Source organism: Lepisosteus platostomus, chromosome 4 (assembly GCF_059453375.1).
Source record: "Lepisosteus platostomus isolate fLepPlt1 chromosome 4, fLepPlt1.hap1, whole genome shotgun sequence".
Taxonomy (NCBI): domain Eukaryota; kingdom Metazoa; phylum Chordata; class Actinopteri; order Semionotiformes; family Lepisosteidae; genus Lepisosteus; species Lepisosteus platostomus.
In genome coordinates, this window is record NC_142614.1 from 877,402 (window position 1) to 894,605 (window position 17,204).

General features: G+C 52.0%; 2 protein-coding genes across 3 annotated transcripts; both read left to right on the plus strand.

The window, feature by feature from the left end:
* Nucleotides 1–27: 27 nt before the first annotated feature.
* Nucleotides 28–7,462, plus strand: ppm1na (protein phosphatase, Mg2+/Mn2+ dependent, 1Na (putative)). 2 transcript variants are annotated; one of them, XM_088627319.1, is made up of 5 exons: nucleotides 29–1,217; nucleotides 4,425–4,542; nucleotides 5,173–5,284; nucleotides 5,718–5,781; nucleotides 6,252–7,462. In XM_088627319.1, exons 1-5 carry the CDS (start codon nucleotides 231–233, stop codon nucleotides 6,279–6,281), a joined length of 1,311 nt encoding a protein of 436 aa, XP_088483445.1. In that variant the 5' UTR covers nucleotides 29–230; the 3' UTR covers nucleotides 6,282–7,462. The 2 variants fall into 2 exon arrangements, with proteins under 2 accessions (XP_088483444.1, XP_088483445.1); XM_088627318.1 differs by having other exon boundaries at nucleotides 28–1,217; nucleotides 5,718–7,462.
* A 96-nt stretch (nucleotides 7,463–7,558) lies between these two features.
* LOC148672023 (amino acid transporter heavy chain SLC3A2) lies at nucleotides 7,559–15,756 on the plus strand. Its single transcript, XM_088627320.1, has 10 exons — nucleotides 7,559–8,241; nucleotides 10,174–10,544; nucleotides 10,634–10,804; nucleotides 11,126–11,253; nucleotides 11,880–11,957; nucleotides 12,608–12,663; nucleotides 13,001–13,199; nucleotides 13,317–13,451; nucleotides 13,542–13,646; nucleotides 14,238–15,756. The coding sequence occupies exons 2-10, from the start codon at nucleotides 10,175–10,177 to the stop codon at nucleotides 14,604–14,606; spliced, it is 1,611 nt and encodes a 536-aa protein (XP_088483446.1). The 5' UTR covers nucleotides 7,559–8,241; nucleotide 10,174; the 3' UTR covers nucleotides 14,607–15,756.
* The last annotated feature ends 1,448 nt before the right edge of the window (nucleotides 15,757–17,204 follow it).

Below are 17,204 nucleotides of genomic sequence, written 5' to 3' on the forward strand. Positions count from 1 at the left end.
ACAAAACCGGAGGGAGGGAGCGTGGGAGAGGCCTGACTACAGCCCAGGGGACAGAAATAGGCCGGCCAATCGGGCGGCTCCGAGCTGGAGCTGTGGGTGAAGAGGACGCGGGGAGCGCAGAGCCACTGCTGTGCTGCAGGGAGGAAGAGAGGAGCAGGAGGACACAGGAAGAGCAGCAGCAGCCACAGGCCAGGAGGAAGAACAGTGCACTGGCAGGGGGGACAGGTGCCATGATGGCGGCGAGGCGGGTGCCCAGCGAGGACTGGGAGCGGAAGATGCCCCAGATGACCTCTTTCGTACGCCTGCTGGTGAAGGAGACGGAGAAGATGGTGTCGTACTTCTTCAAGGGAGGGGAGGTGGGGGACAGAGACGAGGAGGAGGACGAGGAGGCTTTTCCCAGCCCTTACCTGGAGAGGCCAATCCTGGACAAACACCTGGAGGAGGGGGCTTCCGCGGGGGGCATCGTCTTCGCCCTGGCCAGCGTGCAGGGCTGGCGGGCCCAGATGGAGGACGCGCACGCCTGCGTGCCCGAGCTGCCCGGGGAGCTGGCGGGCTGGGGCTTCTACGCCGTGTACGACGGCCACGCGGGCAGCAGGGTGGCGCAGTACTGCTCCCTGCACCTGCTGGAGCACATCCTGGCCACGGGCGCGGTGACTCCGGACGAGGACAAGGAGGCCGTGAAGGAGGGCATCCGGGAGGGCTTCCTCAGCATCGACAGGCACATGCACAGGCTGGGGCGCAGCGAGGGCTGGGACCGCAGTGGCTCCACCGCCGTGGCCGCCATGATCTCGCCGCGGCACGTCTACTTCATCAACTGCGGGGACTCGCGGGCCGTGCTGTGTCGGGACGGGTCCGTGTGCTTCTACACCGAGGACCACAAGCCCTTCAACCCGCGCGAGAGGGAGCGGATCCAGAACGCAGGCGGCACCGTCACCCTGCAGCGGGTCAACGGCTCGCTGGCCGTCTCGCGGGCGCTGGGCGACTTCGACTTCAAGGAGGTGCAGTGGAGGGCGCCCACCGAGCAGCTGGTGTCGCCGGAGCCCGAGGTGTACGAGGTGGAGCGCAGCTGCCGGGACGAGTTCCTGGTGCTGGCCTGCGACGGCGTCTGGGACACCATCGGCAACGAGGACCTGTGCGCCTTCGTGCGCAGCCGGCTGCAGCTGTCCAGCGACCTCAAGGACGTGTGCGGCCAGGTCATCGACCTCTGCCTCTACAAGGTCAGTCCCCGCCCCAGCACCGAGCAAAGTCAGCGTCGCGGGTTAACACAGACACAGGCCCAGGGACGGGCAGAACCAGAACCAGAACCAGTTACTGCCCCGCTCTCACACTCCAGCGCGTTTTAAAGTCATTGTGAATGAAACTGTATCAGAAACACTTGTTTCATGTTTTCAAATGCGTTCAGAGACATCATTGTAGAATTATTAGATTTAAGTCTGTTTGATGGGTCAAGACTTAAGAACTACAGAAAGGTTTTGTCTTCAAATACAACTGTTAAACATTGAATTGCACGCACACATGAAAATGAGCTGCATATTTCCAGTTCCAGTTAGTAGATAATAATACACTCAACTGAGGATTTCTGGGAAATAATTTGCATCAGAAACAATCAAGCATTTTTCATGATTTGCACTAGTTTACATTTTTTCTACAAATATACAGACCTGCATGCACTGTGATCTATGGGGATAACTGCTTCACACATGGTCAGATTAGCTGCAGATTTACAGTTAAAACAGCTGCAATGAGAAAACACCATTTGGCCAGAAAGACTTCGAAGGGAGAATTTCTCTGGAAGCACAGTTCTGCTCTCTTGGGTGATGCCTGAGATGTTGTGTTCACAATGACAGATCTCAGCTCAGCGGAATTACGCAACACAAGAGGCAGCCTGCTGGGCGAGTCACAGCACTTTCTATAATCACACAGCAGTGAAAGCATTCATAATCCCACATGAGGTAAGCAATATGCATGCCTGCAGAATTCACACTTACTTGCGCAGTCCTTTCAGACTTACGTATGGAAATGTCCGCTGGGTAATAGGATAGCAATGTATAACTGCCCAAGGGAGACAAGCTTTCAGTTTCACAACTGGATACCAGTGGGCTCTAACCCTGCTCACAGCCAATTAATTCCACAGTCTCTTGCCAGTCGGACAGGTACTGTGAACGTTCCTCAGCTCAGGCACACCTGACACTTCTTTCATGCTGTGTCACACTTGGATTTCCTGCTGTGTAGAAAGATTAGCGCAGCAGAGAAAGTTGTCTGTACGTAAAAGTTTGTGGTCCTCTGGAACAAGCTACCCGGAAGATCCACTCCTTTTTTCTGGATGAGATCCTTAGATCAATTAGCTTCTAGCAAGGAAAGATCTAGATGGGCTGAAAAGCCTCCTGTTGCCTAGACATTTGCTTTGCCTTCTCTCCTGTTACCAGGGAGAAAAACGACAGGCTGCTTGTCTTTAACTGCAGAGCAGTTACCAACAAAACCCTGGAGCCCCTTCTGTATGCTACTGGGGAAAACCAAGCAGGGTCTTTTATGATATTCTTTTTTATATTTTGCTTAATTTGCAGCGTTGCTTCATTAAGTTCCTTAGACGTAGACACGGCTAATCGCTGTCACTAATGTGGCTCTTCAGTGGCTCATTAATCTCCATGACGGAGACAGTCTGCCTCAGACTGGGGTAAGGAAGGGCACTGAAAGCAGTGAATTATAAATGACTGTAGTGTGTTCCTCAGAGCTGGGGTGACACAGTGCACACATAACAGACACATCATCACAGCTCAGCGACAATAAGGCTAAACCAGTGCACTGTGATCCAGGTCCCTCTCGTTAACTGTTCCTCAAGCAGGACAGCGCAGTAATGCAACGCTGCTTTTTCCAAGAATGAGCCCGATCACTGCTATTGCCTGTCTCTCGAAGAGTACTGCAAACAAATAATACCCAAATCCTGCCCGGCCAGTGATCTGGAGGGGCTATTTCTGTCTCTAAGACGGCAGATTAGCGAAGGGAGTCTACGTGTGGCTCGGATTAATGACGGTTTCCCAGAGTTCAAAGGGATTTGCTAGCACACAGCTTGCGGAGCAGCAGATCAGATGCAGGTAGACATGACGACCAAGGAAAACCCTGTGGGACAGCAGGGAGGATGGCCCAGCTAACTCTGGAAAAAATACACACAAAACCACTGGCCCCACCACAGACCAGCTGAAATATTCTCAATGGAGAAAGGGCACCTTGATTATTTTGTAATATCGATCCTTGGCTTCAGACAGCATTTTTCCAGCTGACTTCCTGTACTCAGTGACCCTGAATCCCTTTGTGAACTCTTGGAATCTGAAATACTGGTCCCACCTCTCTGAGAAGACATTCTGCCTGTATTGACGGCCTGCTGCCAGAACCAGCTTGGGCTGGTAAAGAATGTTTCTCAGTTTGAGAACTCCTGCTACTTTGAAGAACTGCAATTTATTGGAAAAGGTGCTGCCACCATCTGCCCCGTTCTCTCTACACAAGCTTCAGGAAGGAAGACCTGAACATCACAGAGCACGGAACTGCTCAAGGACGAGAAGGGCAGGGTGTCAGTTTAAAAAGAAAGAAAAGATTTTTTAATCGAATCTACAGAATCTACAGGCAGGGGCAGATTAACAGTGTTTTTAAACAGTGAATTAATAATCAATTAAATTAGGTGGTTTGTGCCTCCACAAAACCCAGGTAAACCTTTAACTTAATTAGTGTTTAGGACAAACGAAACCGGAAGAGATTAAGGCTGACTGACATCATCAAGTCCAGAACAAATCTGAAAAAACATTTCCATGCATCAGTATGACCTCTTCCAGCTCAGGGCAGTTAAATGTTGGTGTTTAATCTTGCAGCTGTTGGTGAACCATTCAATTCCAAAGAAACTCTTATTTCTTTCCTATGATCAGTGACTCGCTGTATCCGGCTGGCTTGATGTGTTTTGAGAAGAGTAATAATCTCATTTCCTATTGTGCCAGCAGTTTGAGGAATCCTTGTCTCATTCTGCTGATATCGGAACTCACGCTGACCCCACTCTCACTTTGAGCAGAAAGAACTTTGAGCTTCCTAAGAACCTAAAGACAGGCCACAGATGAAAAGAGGCTGTTGAGCCAGTCTATCCCATTTGGTTGTTAATTAGTAGCTAACTGATCTGAGGACCTCATCTAGCTATTTCCTGAAAGGAGCCAGTGCACCATCTTCAATATCATGATTTTATAGCTTGTTCCATACTTCCACAACCCTTTGTGTAAAGACTTTTTCCGTGACAGTCACTTGCAAGTCTTTCTCTTCCTTTGTGAAAAAGTCATCACCCTGCATGACTAAATCAATAAAAACTGGAAGTGAAGGGCCTTAATTCTCTAGGGTTGAAGCAGTCGGCTCCTTGCGGTAACTCTGCTCCCTGTGTCCTCCTGCTACAGGGCAGCCAAGACAATATCAGCATCACGCTCATCTGCTTCCCTGGCGCCCCCCAGGTGTCAGCGGAGGCACTGCAACGCGAGGCGGAACTGGAGGAGCTGCTGGAGAGCAGAGTGGCAGGTAAGAGAGGGGAACCCACGTCTGTGGGTGTCATGAGTGTTTATTAACTCCATCACGAAATCACACACAGTGGAAGGACAGCTCCTTCAGCCCAGATGGAAAACTTTCACTTAGGGTTAAGATATTATATTAGATATTAAATATATTAGATATTAAACATTCACTTAGGGTGGAGCAGTGGCACTGTGGCTAAGGATCTGCACCTGTGGCCGGCAGAGGAATCCTACTCTGTTGGGCCCCTGAGCGAGGCCCTTAACTCCAGCTGCTCCAGGGGTGCTGTACAATGGCTGACCCTGCGCTCTGACCCCAGGCTTCTCTCTCCCTGTCTGTGTGTCTCATGGAGAGCAAGATGGGGTACGCGAAAAGACAAATTCCTAATTCAAGAAATTGTATAGGGCTAATAAAGTGATCTTATCTTATTAGGTCCAACGTTCATACCCATGGTGAGATGTTTGCAAGGCATGAAGGTAAAGGGGAAAAGCTTGTTATCAGAACACCACTTAAACACACGCCAGTTCACATGACTGTACTGTAATTCCTGCCTGGAAACACTCTGGGCAAGGCTAGTGCACATTAGGATTATTGCCTACTGGGGGCGCTGACTGCCCTCCGTGTCCCCGCTGTGCGCAGATATCTTCGAGGAGCAGCACGAGGAAGGGCTGCCAGACCTGCTGTACGTGATGAAGTACATGTCATCTGAGAGGATACCGGGGCTGCCACCTGGAGGGGGCATCACCAGCAAGTGAGTCGGGCAGCACGCCGGGGAGAGAGGGGGAGAGGCAAGGGACCAGGCCTGGGGAAACCACAGTCTAGATGCACTGGGATTCTCCATTCCAGGGATGGAAATAAGACTCCAATTGCACTGCAGTTTGATGCATTTCAGCTTTTCTAAGTTGCAGGTTCTTAGTCAGATAGTACTGATGGAGCAGAAAGTGAATGCGTTTGCACTGCGAAGACGGTCTTTTCTGCACCTTTCAACCATGCGACTGACAGCTATAAAGGCAGGGCTTCAGACAGCATGAGGACCTCTGTCTCAGTCGAGGAGGACGAGGAAGCAGCAGGGAACTCTGCGGCTGGCAGAGCCGGAGGTCTCAGGGGAGAGGGGGCTGAGCTCGGACCCGCGCAGGGCCGGAGTGTGAGTGGGTGGACTGATTGGCTTTGTCTTCCGCCCTCAGGAGGAACTGCATCGCTGCTGCCTATTACAAGCTGAGAGAAGAATACACACCCAAGGACACGCTGGTAAGCTCCTGGACATCTGGATCTCACCTGGAGAGAACAACCTGAGGACACTGACACCACGGCTGTCCCCTCTGTCCCCTCACCGCAGACCGACACCACTGTCTCTCCCTCTGTCCCCTCACCGCAGACCGACACCACTGTCTCCCCCTCTGTCCCCTCACTGCAGACCGACACCACTGTCTCTCCCTCTGTCCCTCACCGCAGACCGACACCACTGTCTCTCCCTCTGTCCCTCACCGCAGACCGACACCACTGTCTCTCCCTCTGTCCCTCACCGCAGACCGACACCACTGTCTCTCCCTCTGTCCCTCACCGCAGACCGACACCACTGTCTCTCCCTCTGTCCCTCACCGCAGACCGACACCACTGTCTCTCCCTCTGTCCCCTCACCGCAGACCGACACCACTGTCTCTCCCTCTGTCCCTCACCGCAGACCGACACCACTGTTGTTCCCTCTCCTGTCATTCCAGTTCCACAGCGGATCAGAGGACTCCAATTAGCAGGCAGTTCCCACAGAAAAGCAAAGTCTGAAGCCTGAAAAAATCTCCAAGGAAGTGACCTCAAACTCTGCTCTCTTTGCAAAGATAAATGGAATTAAAAACTTACTGTGGTCACAGCAAAAAGCAAACAAACAAGGAAAGGAAAAGCTGGAATATGGATTTTACCTGTACCCTCCATGAAGATTTAAACAAAGCAAAAAGGAGGAGAGGATTGGGGTAATCAGCAGGCTAAAATGCTTACGCCTGTTTCAAAATGAGGTTCTCTCTTCTTAGGAGGAATGGAGATGATTTGAGCACCTGACAAGTAATTACAAGTGCTGTGGGACTCTGCAAATGTGTCTCAATAACATTGTGACTGGTGCAGTGTACTTAGTGAGGCCACAAAACAAAATGATTAAATTGGGTTTAACCATGCATGGCTCATTGCAGACCCCAGGGCCCTCTGCAGCCAGGCGTTGCAATTTTCCACATTTATGTTTTAGATGCATAGAAAATAGCAACACAATATCCAGTCTTCACATCTGGCGCTGAGCAATGTTAGTGTCTCTTCCCAAACTGTAATAATGAATACCACAGCCACACAGGGTCAGAGGGCGTGATCTGACACAGAGCAGGTCACAGCGGCGCAGTCACTCTGCACTGAGAGAGAGGCTCTTGACACAGGCCCACAGGCCTCCGAGTCTGCAGGGACATTGAAAATGGAGGGTTTTCTAAGCTTCTGAGAAATATTTATCTGCAAAGAAGCAAGGCTATTGACAGGGAACAAACTGTTGCTTCTAACAGTTTCTTCTTTGTTGAATCTGAAGACCTAACCCCTTGTTCACATGACTAGACGCAAGTGACAACAGACACAGGACCTTCCTTCATGCCTGCAGGTCCACAACCAGTTACTTGGTTTTGTCTTAGAATGTACTTTGCTGCCTTATCATTTGGAACTGGAAAAAAAAGTAAATATTCAATAACATACTCTAAATCGTACAACATGCTGTAGAAAGTTCGACTGTGTTGTATGGCAAGGACAGGCAATTTACATTACATCGAATTTGGAAAATGAATGAGATTGTTAATTGGTTAATCTGTATAACAGACATGCCGGGAATTACACGTCTTCCAAACACTGTAATGTTAATGTTTCTCCTTTGGGAGCTGTGCTTTGTTTTTAATAAATGAACACAAACATACTGCGGTGTCTCTTTCTTCTGAGAGCTGAAGTATTTCACAAGGGGTCACACCTCAGCCCAGGATTCTGGCAGTAAACTGTCTAACGCGCTTTAGAAAGTGACACAAGTGGGACCAGGAACAAGTACTACAGGATAGGAGGGAAGTGAGTGAATTCAGCAAGAAGAAAAACTCAGAAATTCAAAGAAACAAGGCCAAAGAAACACACTTCTTCATCAGAATATCGTCCATACCCAAGGACTGCGCCAGTGTGCGTTTGTCTTCTCCAGAGTGAACTGAAGTCTTGAAGAGTCTTGGTCACTCAGATCTAAACCCTTGGCCAGGTGCAGTCCACACTGGAGTAAGGGCCCTTACGAGCAGTAAAGAAAGTGGCACCCACTCCTGTCTCACCCTGCCCCCGTCTCACCCCGCTCCCACATCTCACACGGTGAGACAGGACAGCGGGTAACTGCCTGCTGACCCCTGTTTATTTTTGAGCAGTTCCCATAACCCGAGCCTCTGTGTGAGCAGCTGCTGCAGGCCCCAGCAAGAGCAAGACCTCCAGCTGGACTATCACAGGCTCTCTCTCTGCGGGCTCGTGCTGGACGGAGACAGCAGCTCCAGAATGTATCACAGGGGTGTGGCTGCAGGTTGCAGCTCTGTGTAAATTCAACCGGCCACCACTGTGAGGCCAGAGGGAGGACCAGCGCTGGGAACAGCAAGAGCGGGGGAGAAGGAGACCAGCACCAGAGCAGAAAGGACCAAGAGGAAAACCCAGCTACAGGAAGCAAGGAAATCCAAGGTAAATGTCATTGTTTCCTAGTGGCTCAGGTAATTACCTGAAACTGCTTGCAGTGCTCTGCGGTTCTGATGAAAGCCTGGCAGACGACACCGAGACCTGTGCACACTCTCACATCTCCAGAAAGAGGGGACTCTGTCCTGTTTTCTTCTAGCTTCTGCACCTAATCAAACTTTCAAAGCTGTGGCGTTTGTCTGCTCTGCCGCTCATTTTATTGAGTTGCATTACTGACCGTCCAAGTGAAGGACTGCATCTATCACTGTTCTGTCCATTTGACTGCCTCCACAGTGTGTACGGGTGTGAATACAGACTGAATTAAGCTGAATTCCTGATCACTGATGCAGGCGAACCCATCGCGTTTAGCACCGAAGACAGATTTAATTCGTTTTACATTTCGTTCTTTCACATAATCGCGCAACTTCCCGATCCAACAATTTTACCAGAGTAAGTTTACACCCGATCCTCAGTGTGTGAAAGGTTTTCAGGCAGTTAGAAGACTGAAAAAGTCGCATTTTGTTTCCTGTGTCGTACCCCTGAAAATCCGATTCGGAGACGCTTGAATCTTCTCTTCCACTGAAATGATTTCTATGAAACGCGTCAGGACGGAAGATGCTCAAGGCTTTTTGTGGGCTCCCTTTCGAGTTCCCCTCCCTGTCTTACGTAAAGACAACTTGTAGCGGTACAGTTTGTGCTGTGTTGGAAGCGGGAATGCTTTACACGACTGAAATGCCAAGCAAACACATGAACTACACCGAGAAGCCAGTATGAACCCACAGGAACTGCGGGCTCCTCATCCGCACCGATACAAGCGAAGGCAGGAACAGGCGCTCTGAGCCGCCGGTATCGCGCAGATTTCCAGGAGAGAGACTGAATCGGGCACCTGTAACCACGCTCAGGTGTCGCACAGTCATTAAAAGGGCTAGAAGGTGTAAACTAAGCTATTGTCCCTAAAGCAATGCCGTTCGTCGGCTGGTGCAAGAGCTACAGAAAGCTGTGTTGGAAGAACAGGCTGTTAGCAGCAACACAAAGAAACACTGGTCTTACCCGAGCACAGGGGAGTCCAATAAAAACATACGGTCAAGTAAAACATACCGCGTCAGTTAACAGGAAACTGTTACTGTTTAATCTGGAAACTCATGCAGTCTAAAAAACGACAAGTGAAAATATTGTGATCGACCGTTTTTACAGCAGCAGTGTGAGCGCCGAATTCCCACCTGCTCAAACCGCGCTGCGGGACGCGGTGAAATACCGTACTCCTTGGTAAGGGCATCAGCGCTTGTACCTGATGTCAAATGAGGTTTTTGTACTTAAATGGAAACGCGAATTCAAATGGCAAAAACGCCCACACGAACGTTATTGGTCGATATGGGATGTGTGACCGCATTAAAGGAGGTCGGGAGTCGCGGGACCGCGCGCCAGGAGCGGTCTGACACAGGTAACCCGCGGCGGCGCGCATTCAAAACTGGTCGCTTGCAAGGGTCGGAACTTACAGCCGTCATCTACACGATGTATAATGATATAGATACGTGGCGCTAAGCTTCCCAAATAATGAGTGTTAAGGACCGCACGAAGTCTAATAACTGATATTAGAAGTGTGTCGTACTATATAACAGCGTTATTAGAGTGTTAGGCATCGATACCGTGAACTATTTGCTTTATTCATCGCATGGCAAGCAACGTCGCCCCTCCCCCACTGTACATCAACACAAGCACCTCTGTGGCACCGCAACGCTCGCTGGTCGCGCCGCGGCCGCCCGGAGCGGAAGGAGCGTCTTGCTGTCGCGCCGCCGGGAGAAGAGCCGAGCGAGCTGCGCTGCTGGAGTGGCGATCAGCCCCTGGGGCCTGACTGTGCTTATCCCTGGGGCCTGACTGTGCTTATCCCTGGGTCCTGACTGTGCCTAATCCCTGGGGGCCTGACTGTGTTTTGCCCCGCAGGATGACCCTGCCTGTGGATGGTGCACCTGGCTGCAGCAGCGCGTCTCTGGGGGGCGCTGTGTGTGGGAGCCCGGGGGTGTCGGAGGGGTGCCCTCTCCTCGGGGCCGCGCCGGAGCCGCGCCGGGAGCCCCTGAGCCAGGCGGAGCTGGAGAGGGAGGCGGGGGGGCCGGTGTGGCGGGCCCGGCGGGCCCGGCTGGTCCTGCTCTTCTGGCTGGGCTGGCTGGCCATGCTGTGTGCTGCCATCGCCACCATCGCCCAGGGCCCGTGGCCCCGCGCCCCGCGGCGGCCCTGGTGGCAGGGGGCGCTGTTCTGCCAGCTGCAGCCCGCCCTGTTCCTTGACTCGGACCGGGACGGAGTGGGCGACATCAAGGGTAACGCGGCCGCCTGCACCAGGAGAGGCACTGCCTCTGCCCGCCAGCTCTGGGCTACAGTCTGTGCCTGTCTGTGCTTGTGCCCGCAGGCCTCCAGGATGGTCTGCCCTACCTGCGGTCTCTGGGTGTGAACGCCCTGCTCATCGGGGGCCTGCTGCCCCGGGGGGAGCTGGGGTCCGTCTCCAACCTCACCCACATCAACCACACTCTGGGCACCGAGGCCCAGTTCCAGGAGCTCCTGGCCCACTGCAGCACAGCGGGTAGGCGCGGGTGGCGGGGTGGCACAGGGGCACCTGCGCCCAGGAAGAGACGCAACCGGCATGCACCCACAACACGGAAGATGATTGTCCAACACAGACATTGTTTGGATTGTTAAATCTTTGGTTTAAGGAGAAAAAGAAATGACCTGGTTTAGAATGAGCAGTATTTCACCTCGTCTTCACCTGTGCCAGACGGTGAACAGCCAGCTCTCTTTTCAACCCCAGTCAGGTGGAAACACCTTCGTCTCCTCTGAGCCCCACAAAGAGCACAAGGGGCAGCGCTGCATGTGGGAGTAAAAACTCTCTCTCTCTACGATGCAGGCGTGCGCGTCTTGCTGGATCTCTGCAACGTCTCCCTGCCACATGGAGTCAACCTCCCTGACGTCTCCCGTATTCCGAGGGACGACTCCAGGAGAGACGGGCTCCCAGTGCAGCTTGGCACTCTGAAGGTGAGGTACAGGTCCCCCTCCTGCCCTCCTCTATTCAGGAGGAAGTCTTCACAGACCGCTCCGGAAATACCTGGACTACATATGGATTCTAACATCCCAAAGCTGTGACCTGGACTGTCATTAACACTGCTCTGAAAAGCTGCCATTTCACCCCTATTATAAACATGATGTTAGATATAACTTTCTAATGAACCTGGATCAGGCCTGTGCCGTGTCCTGGCCTGTGAGACGGTCCTCTCAGGCCTGTGCTGCGTCCTGGCCTGTGAGACGGTCCTCTCTCAGGCCTGTGCTGTGCTGTGTCCTGTCCTGTGAGACGGTCCTCTCTCAGACCTGTGCTGTGCTGTGTCCTGTCCTGTGAGACGGTCCTCTCTCAGGCCTGTGCTGTGCTGTGTCCTGTCCTGTGAGACGGTCCTCTCTCAGACCTGTGCTGTGCTGTGTCCTGTCCTGTGAGACGGTCCTCTCTCAGATCTGTGCCGTGTCCTGGCCTGTGAGACGGTCCTCTCTCGGACCTGTGCTGTGCTGTGTCCTGTCCTGTGAGACGGTCCTCTCTCAGATCTGTGCCGTGTCCTGGCCTGTGAGAGGCACCTCTCTGACGCTGTGTCGTGTTGCCTGTGTTCTCTCCCCAGAGGGCTCTGCGGGTGTGGCTGGAGAGAGGGCTGGCCGGGTTCAGAATATGTGACACGGATCCATTCTATTCAGAGCAGGTATGGACAGGAATAAGGGCCATGTTTCTATAATATTCACAACCATGTTCCATTTTCAGCTCTTCTCTCATTTCCTGTGGTGGATTAGAAAAAGTCTTCAATGATTCTCTAACTGAGCCAAGGCAGATGCAGGGATTCCGGATTTAGGATGTGAGAGAGGCAGTTTTCCTTTCAGCATGGAACAGACCCGTAAGAAGATGTTTAGCGTGGAAAACTTTCAAGTCCTCTAGTTCAAAAATTAGAAAAAAAATCGTTAAATCACTCTTGATGGAGCCGTGGCAGCTCAGACAGCAGGGGTGTCCGGCTCCTGACTGGAAGGTCCCGGGATCAATCCCAGGTAGGGGCAAGCGATGGAGCTCTTATTCCTTCCAGACGGCTCCCAGGTCACTCAGCCTGCTGAATGAGTACCTGGGTTTATCCTTCTGGGGGTAACAGGCTGGCCGGAGCGTGCTGCTGACCACATCACCCCCACCTCCAGTGTCGGATGGTTGAGAAAAATGGTGGCTCTTGCCCCCCATTCCCCCTGGGCCTTGATGGCCCGAAAAGGGGACCCTACCTACCTACTCCTAAGGATATGATCTACTCCCAGCTCCCGGTGAGACTGGAGCAGGGGGCCGGGCAGCTCGTTGTCACGTTCCTCTGTGTTGCAGACTCTGCAGGAGTGGAGAGACGAGGTGAAGCGCTTCAGCTCTGAGGACAACGAGAGGTACTTTCGGCTGCTGTGATCTGACCCAGGCTGCTGGATTTTTTATTTATGATTTTGCTCTTGCCTTTAAAGGGCAGTTCATAACAATGTGGTTTTGAAAGTAGACAATTGTCTTAATTTTTTTAAGTGTGCTCTCATCTCAGCAAGCCCAAGAGTCATTTTAGAATAAGTAAAGCAGAATATCTCTTGCCATGTTCTTCTAACAGTGCTTCCAGTGTTTCTAAGAGGGGAGTAGTGTGTTCACATGCTTGCAGTTTGTCAAGCCTATTGGCTCTGCACATGGCAGTGCAGCTGATGCGCTCATCTGTAAGCCCTGCCCATGCTGCACTGCGTGCAGGATCGTGGTGGTGTGGCGCGCTGACGCCGCAGTGCAGCCCGTGCTCGGAGACCCAGGCCCAGCAGGAAACAGCTCGTTGGCTGATCTCACCGTGCGCCCCCTTCTACCGACTGCGGAGCACAACCTCACCGAACAGGAAGTGGCCGTCGCCGTGGAGACCGTGCTGCAGAGGCCGCAGGGGCCGTGGCCTGGCTGGACGGTGAGCTTGGCAGGACCGTGACGTCATACCTGCTGTGTGACACGGATGGGAAGCCTCAGTTCTCTCAGTGGTAGGGAAGCCGCTCCAGACTGATTGTGTGGAGGGGCTGTGTTTCAGATGGGGGCTCCTGCAGTGGGACAGCTGGCGTCCGAATCGGGGGAGCTGCAGAGACTCCTCACCGTCCTGGTCCTCACGCTGCCCGGCACGCCCGTTGTCCTCTACGGAGACGAGGCTGGCCTTGGCCAATCGAAGGTAAAGTCGGAGCTCAATATGGTGCCCAGTGGAGAGGAGGAGACAATCACCTAACCTCCCTCTTTCTCTGTCTCGCTGGCATCCCTGAAGAACGGCACCACTGATGCCGGGCTCACCGCCATGGACTGGGGCTGTCGGCCGAGATCCGGAGAAACAGGAGATTGTACAGGGGCGCCATCGGTGGATTCAGTGGAGGTGAGTGGAGTCTGGAGTTTTTCATCTTCTACTGTCACTCATACTGGATGACGCACGTCAACCAGGGATCAGCAAGTGTGCCCATCACACTGAAAACTGGAAATACTGTTGGAAGCACTTCTTTACACAGAGCCTGGAACAAGCGAACTGTAACTGTCTGTGTTGCTCAAGCCAATACGATTGCGTCTTTCAAGGAGGGCTGGATGAGATTGTCAGATCCATGTGTTCCTGAAAACCAGATGAGCTAGATGGGCTGAATGCCCTCCTCTCATGTGCAACCCTTCTTGCGGATTGAATTCTTCAGCTCAGGTATGCGGGGACACCACACTGGTGCAGCGAGTCAGGCCCTGGTTTCGATCCTCTCCTGCCACACACAGCCAGCCTGGGCGAATGGCAAGGGCCTGCTGCCACAGGGGTTCGAGGGCTCCTGAGAGTCCTGGATCGCACAGTCGCCCTAGCAGTGTCCCCCTGCGCGATCAGGGCTAGAAGAGGGGCACAGTCCCAGTGCTCACCCAGACTCTGCTCGGAGAGTTTGGGTTTGCCTGGCGGGGGAGCTGCTTGGTCTCTGAGCTCTTTCCTTCTCGTCCGCAGGGCCGGAGGCAGGCCAGGTGCTCCCAGCTGCAGCTCTTCCGCTCCCTCAGCCACACCCGCTCGCAGGAGGGCGCCCTGCTCTTCGGCAGCTTCGCCCCTCTCCCCAGGTCCCGCGTCTGCTCCTCCCCCTCCTGCTCCGTGCTGGGGTTCCTGCGCTCGTGGGCCTGTGTGCGTTTCCTGGTGCTCCTCAACTTCGGCCCTGGGCAGGGCCTGCTGGAGCCGGGGTGGGCCGCCAGCCTGCCCCCTCGCGGCGTGGTTGTGGCCAGTTCGGGGATGGACCGGCTCGGGCCGATCTCTCTGGAAACACTGTGGCTCGCGCCGCAGGAGGCCGTGGTCATCAAGCTTTTTGAGCCCAACAGTTTCTCCTAAAGCACAGCCCCTGACAGTCCAGGAGAGCACGGGCTGGGAACAAACTGGGCTTGCTGGTTTAAACTCCCACCCAGCGATGACTCAGAGTTACCATGGTTTCACTGTGCTTTACCACACGTAAATATAACTTTTTATAAGTTTATAACTTATACTTATCTTTTTCTAAAGTAAATCATGAGCTTATCCTTGTGTAGGACCAGGCACAATGCAGTGACCCCTCTAAAACCTTGGAGATTCCCTCCAGTCTCACTGGGGTTCCAGTAGTACCACCTGCACGGCGTGGAGCATTGCTCTGAGCTCGCTCCTGCGAGTCTCTCTTCTGCAGGTCAAGTTTTTCTGAATGGAGGCTATGAGCTGCTTCACCTGGGTGATTCCCTTCTTGAAGCCGAGGCCCTTCTGTGTTCACTCGCACCCTCACTCATTAGAGCGCAGGCAGCCAACAGTTATTAAATCTGCGTCTTTGTAAAAGACACCGCAAGAGGCACATGGGAATACTTTTTTATTTTTCCATGTTTCAGATAGAATTTATTTCCACCTGCACTTCCTAAGTGTCGATGCTGCGTCAGCTTTGCTGAGTGATTCAAGCTTTGCTTTGATTTGAACGGTCAGGCAGAGCCAAGTGAGGTCAGAGGGGCTGGTCTGGAGAGACTGCACCACTCACAAGAACCACCAGGGGGCAGTGGCAGCTAAAAAATAGCAACAGCCACAGAGCGCTTCTGTTGAAAACAGCCCTGTTTATCAAATTCCCCCCGAATTTCTTAGAAAAAAGGACAATAAATTTAAACGGCTTAAATCCGAACCTAGTTATGATTAATTGGAAAAAGGAAATACTTCCCTGTAGCACTGTCTACTGACTGAATGTTTACACTACGAGTTACTACTGTATACTCCATTTAATCGAAAAGAACAGTTGAGCCAGTCAACCATGTTTTCTAGCATTCTTAAGGAATGAGGGCCTGTGACTGATGCTTTAATTAATAAATCGTCCCGAGATGAAAACTGTCCATGACAGGAGGCTCTGCTTTGGAGGAAATGCTCTGTAACTAATGACACTTCGCTGCACAATAAAAGGATGTCTGACACAGGGATGAGTTCTCCTGGAGTTTGGCAGTTGTGCCCGTTGAGGTCATTAAGCAGCCTTGTTTACACACCCAGGGCCTCTTGCTCCTGTTCTTTAATAGTTCTCATGTGTCTGAATGGCTCCTTTCAGTCCTTTGAAATGAGTTTAAAATATTTAGAGTATTTTTAAAGTTCTATATTTTGGTGACAGAAACCTGAAGCTGCTCTGCTCACACCTGAGGAGGGGTTTGGTTCCTCAGCTTTCAGCCGCCTCAGGACCGCAGTGCCAGCAGTCTGTCCGTGTCCCTGGCCTGGGCCAGCCTACTTGTTCCAGCTCTGCATCCTGGCGGGAATTTGGGCAAATGGAAAAAAAACGGCTTGGACAAAATGTAAAGGATCTCTGAGTCACAGCTCTGTGTCCTCTGAAGGGAATTTACTTCTCCTGTCAGAAATGGTTCCTGCAGTGAACACACTCAGTAATAATTTGCTTTCACATGTACCAGATGGTAAAGACAGTAAGTTAAACATCAATAGGAGAATTACATTGCATTTCGAGACTAAGTTTCTAGCATTGGAAACCGGCACACTTTTTGTGCATGGGCCTTCCCAAAATAACTTCCCTATTTGCACCACAGCCATTGACACTACTATATGCACGGAATTTCACTGGTAGTTAGAAGGTCGTTCACATCTTCTCCGCTGGTTGAAAACACAGCCAGCCTTCAGCCGCTGCTTGCTTGTCTTGGTGCATTGCAAGAGAGCTTGCCAGCAGTCTCTGGTCCTCGACAGCCTTGCACAAGCCCTGTGTGCCTCAGCGAGAGACTAAACGCATCCTTCCTGACTGATGTCTCATCAGCAGCAGGGAAATGCATAACCTTGAACCACAAAGCAGTAATACTGCAGCTGGAAATAAGAATCAGGTTCCTGCTTTGGCAGTGACACAAACGTGCCTGCAGGAGTAAACAAGTAAAGGTTCATTCCATGCTGAAAAGGGAAGAGCCATCTTCTTCCACACCCGAAGATGGCTCCACAGCCGAAACATTTCTTTTCTTCTCTTCTCAGCAGGGAATAAACCTTGAGGCTGCAATCAGATGATCTCTGTCATGTGAAGTCAATTAAAGTGAAAGAACCATGTGTGCTTATGTAGGGGGGCCGGTCACTCCACTTGGACAAAGGGGCACTCAGGCCTGGACGCAGCGCATGTGGGTGTGATTTCTCAGACCTGTGATCTCCAGCTGTAGCCTGTTTTCTGAGCGGCACAGCGAATACAGCCCTCGTCCCAGCTTTATCACTGAGGGGGGGGATCTTGATTATTTAAATCAAAATAAATTTTATTTCACACTCAACATCTCACAATAAGTAAATGCACATGCAAAGTCATGCAATCTCTGCTACATTACAACAGTTCTTAAAAGGAGTGCTGCACGGCAAGTGTAGCACAGCAAAAGCAAAGTAAGTGGTGTGAGATCATGGTGACGGCGCAGTGAAGCACAGAGAGTTATGGCATGATGCGTCCAGACTGTGGTAAACCACAAGCAC

Excerpts from the sequence above, each read along its gene's own strand:
- LOC148672023 (XM_088627320.1), top strand. The coding sequence starts at position 10,175 with ATGACCCTGCCTGTGGATGGTGCACCTGGCTGCAGCAGCGCGTCTCTG. Across the intron at positions 12,664-13,000 it reads AGCTCTGAGGACAACGAGAG|GATCGTGGTGGTGTGGCGCG; the intron begins GTACTTTCGGCT and ends CACTGCGTGCAG. Across the intron at positions 13,200-13,316 it reads GGCCGTGGCCTGGCTGGACG|ATGGGGGCTCCTGCAGTGGG; the intron begins GTGAGCTTGGCA and ends GCTGTGTTTCAG.
- ppm1na (XM_088627318.1), top strand. The coding sequence starts at position 231 with ATGATGGCGGCGAGGCGGGTGCCCAGCGAGGACTGGGAGCGGAAGATG. Across the intron at positions 1,218-4,424 it reads TCGACCTCTGCCTCTACAAG|GGCAGCCAAGACAATATCAG; the intron begins GTCAGTCCCCGC and ends CTCCTGCTACAG. Across the intron at positions 4,543-5,172 it reads GCTGGAGAGCAGAGTGGCAG|ATATCTTCGAGGAGCAGCAC; the intron begins GTAAGAGAGGGG and ends CGCTGTGCGCAG.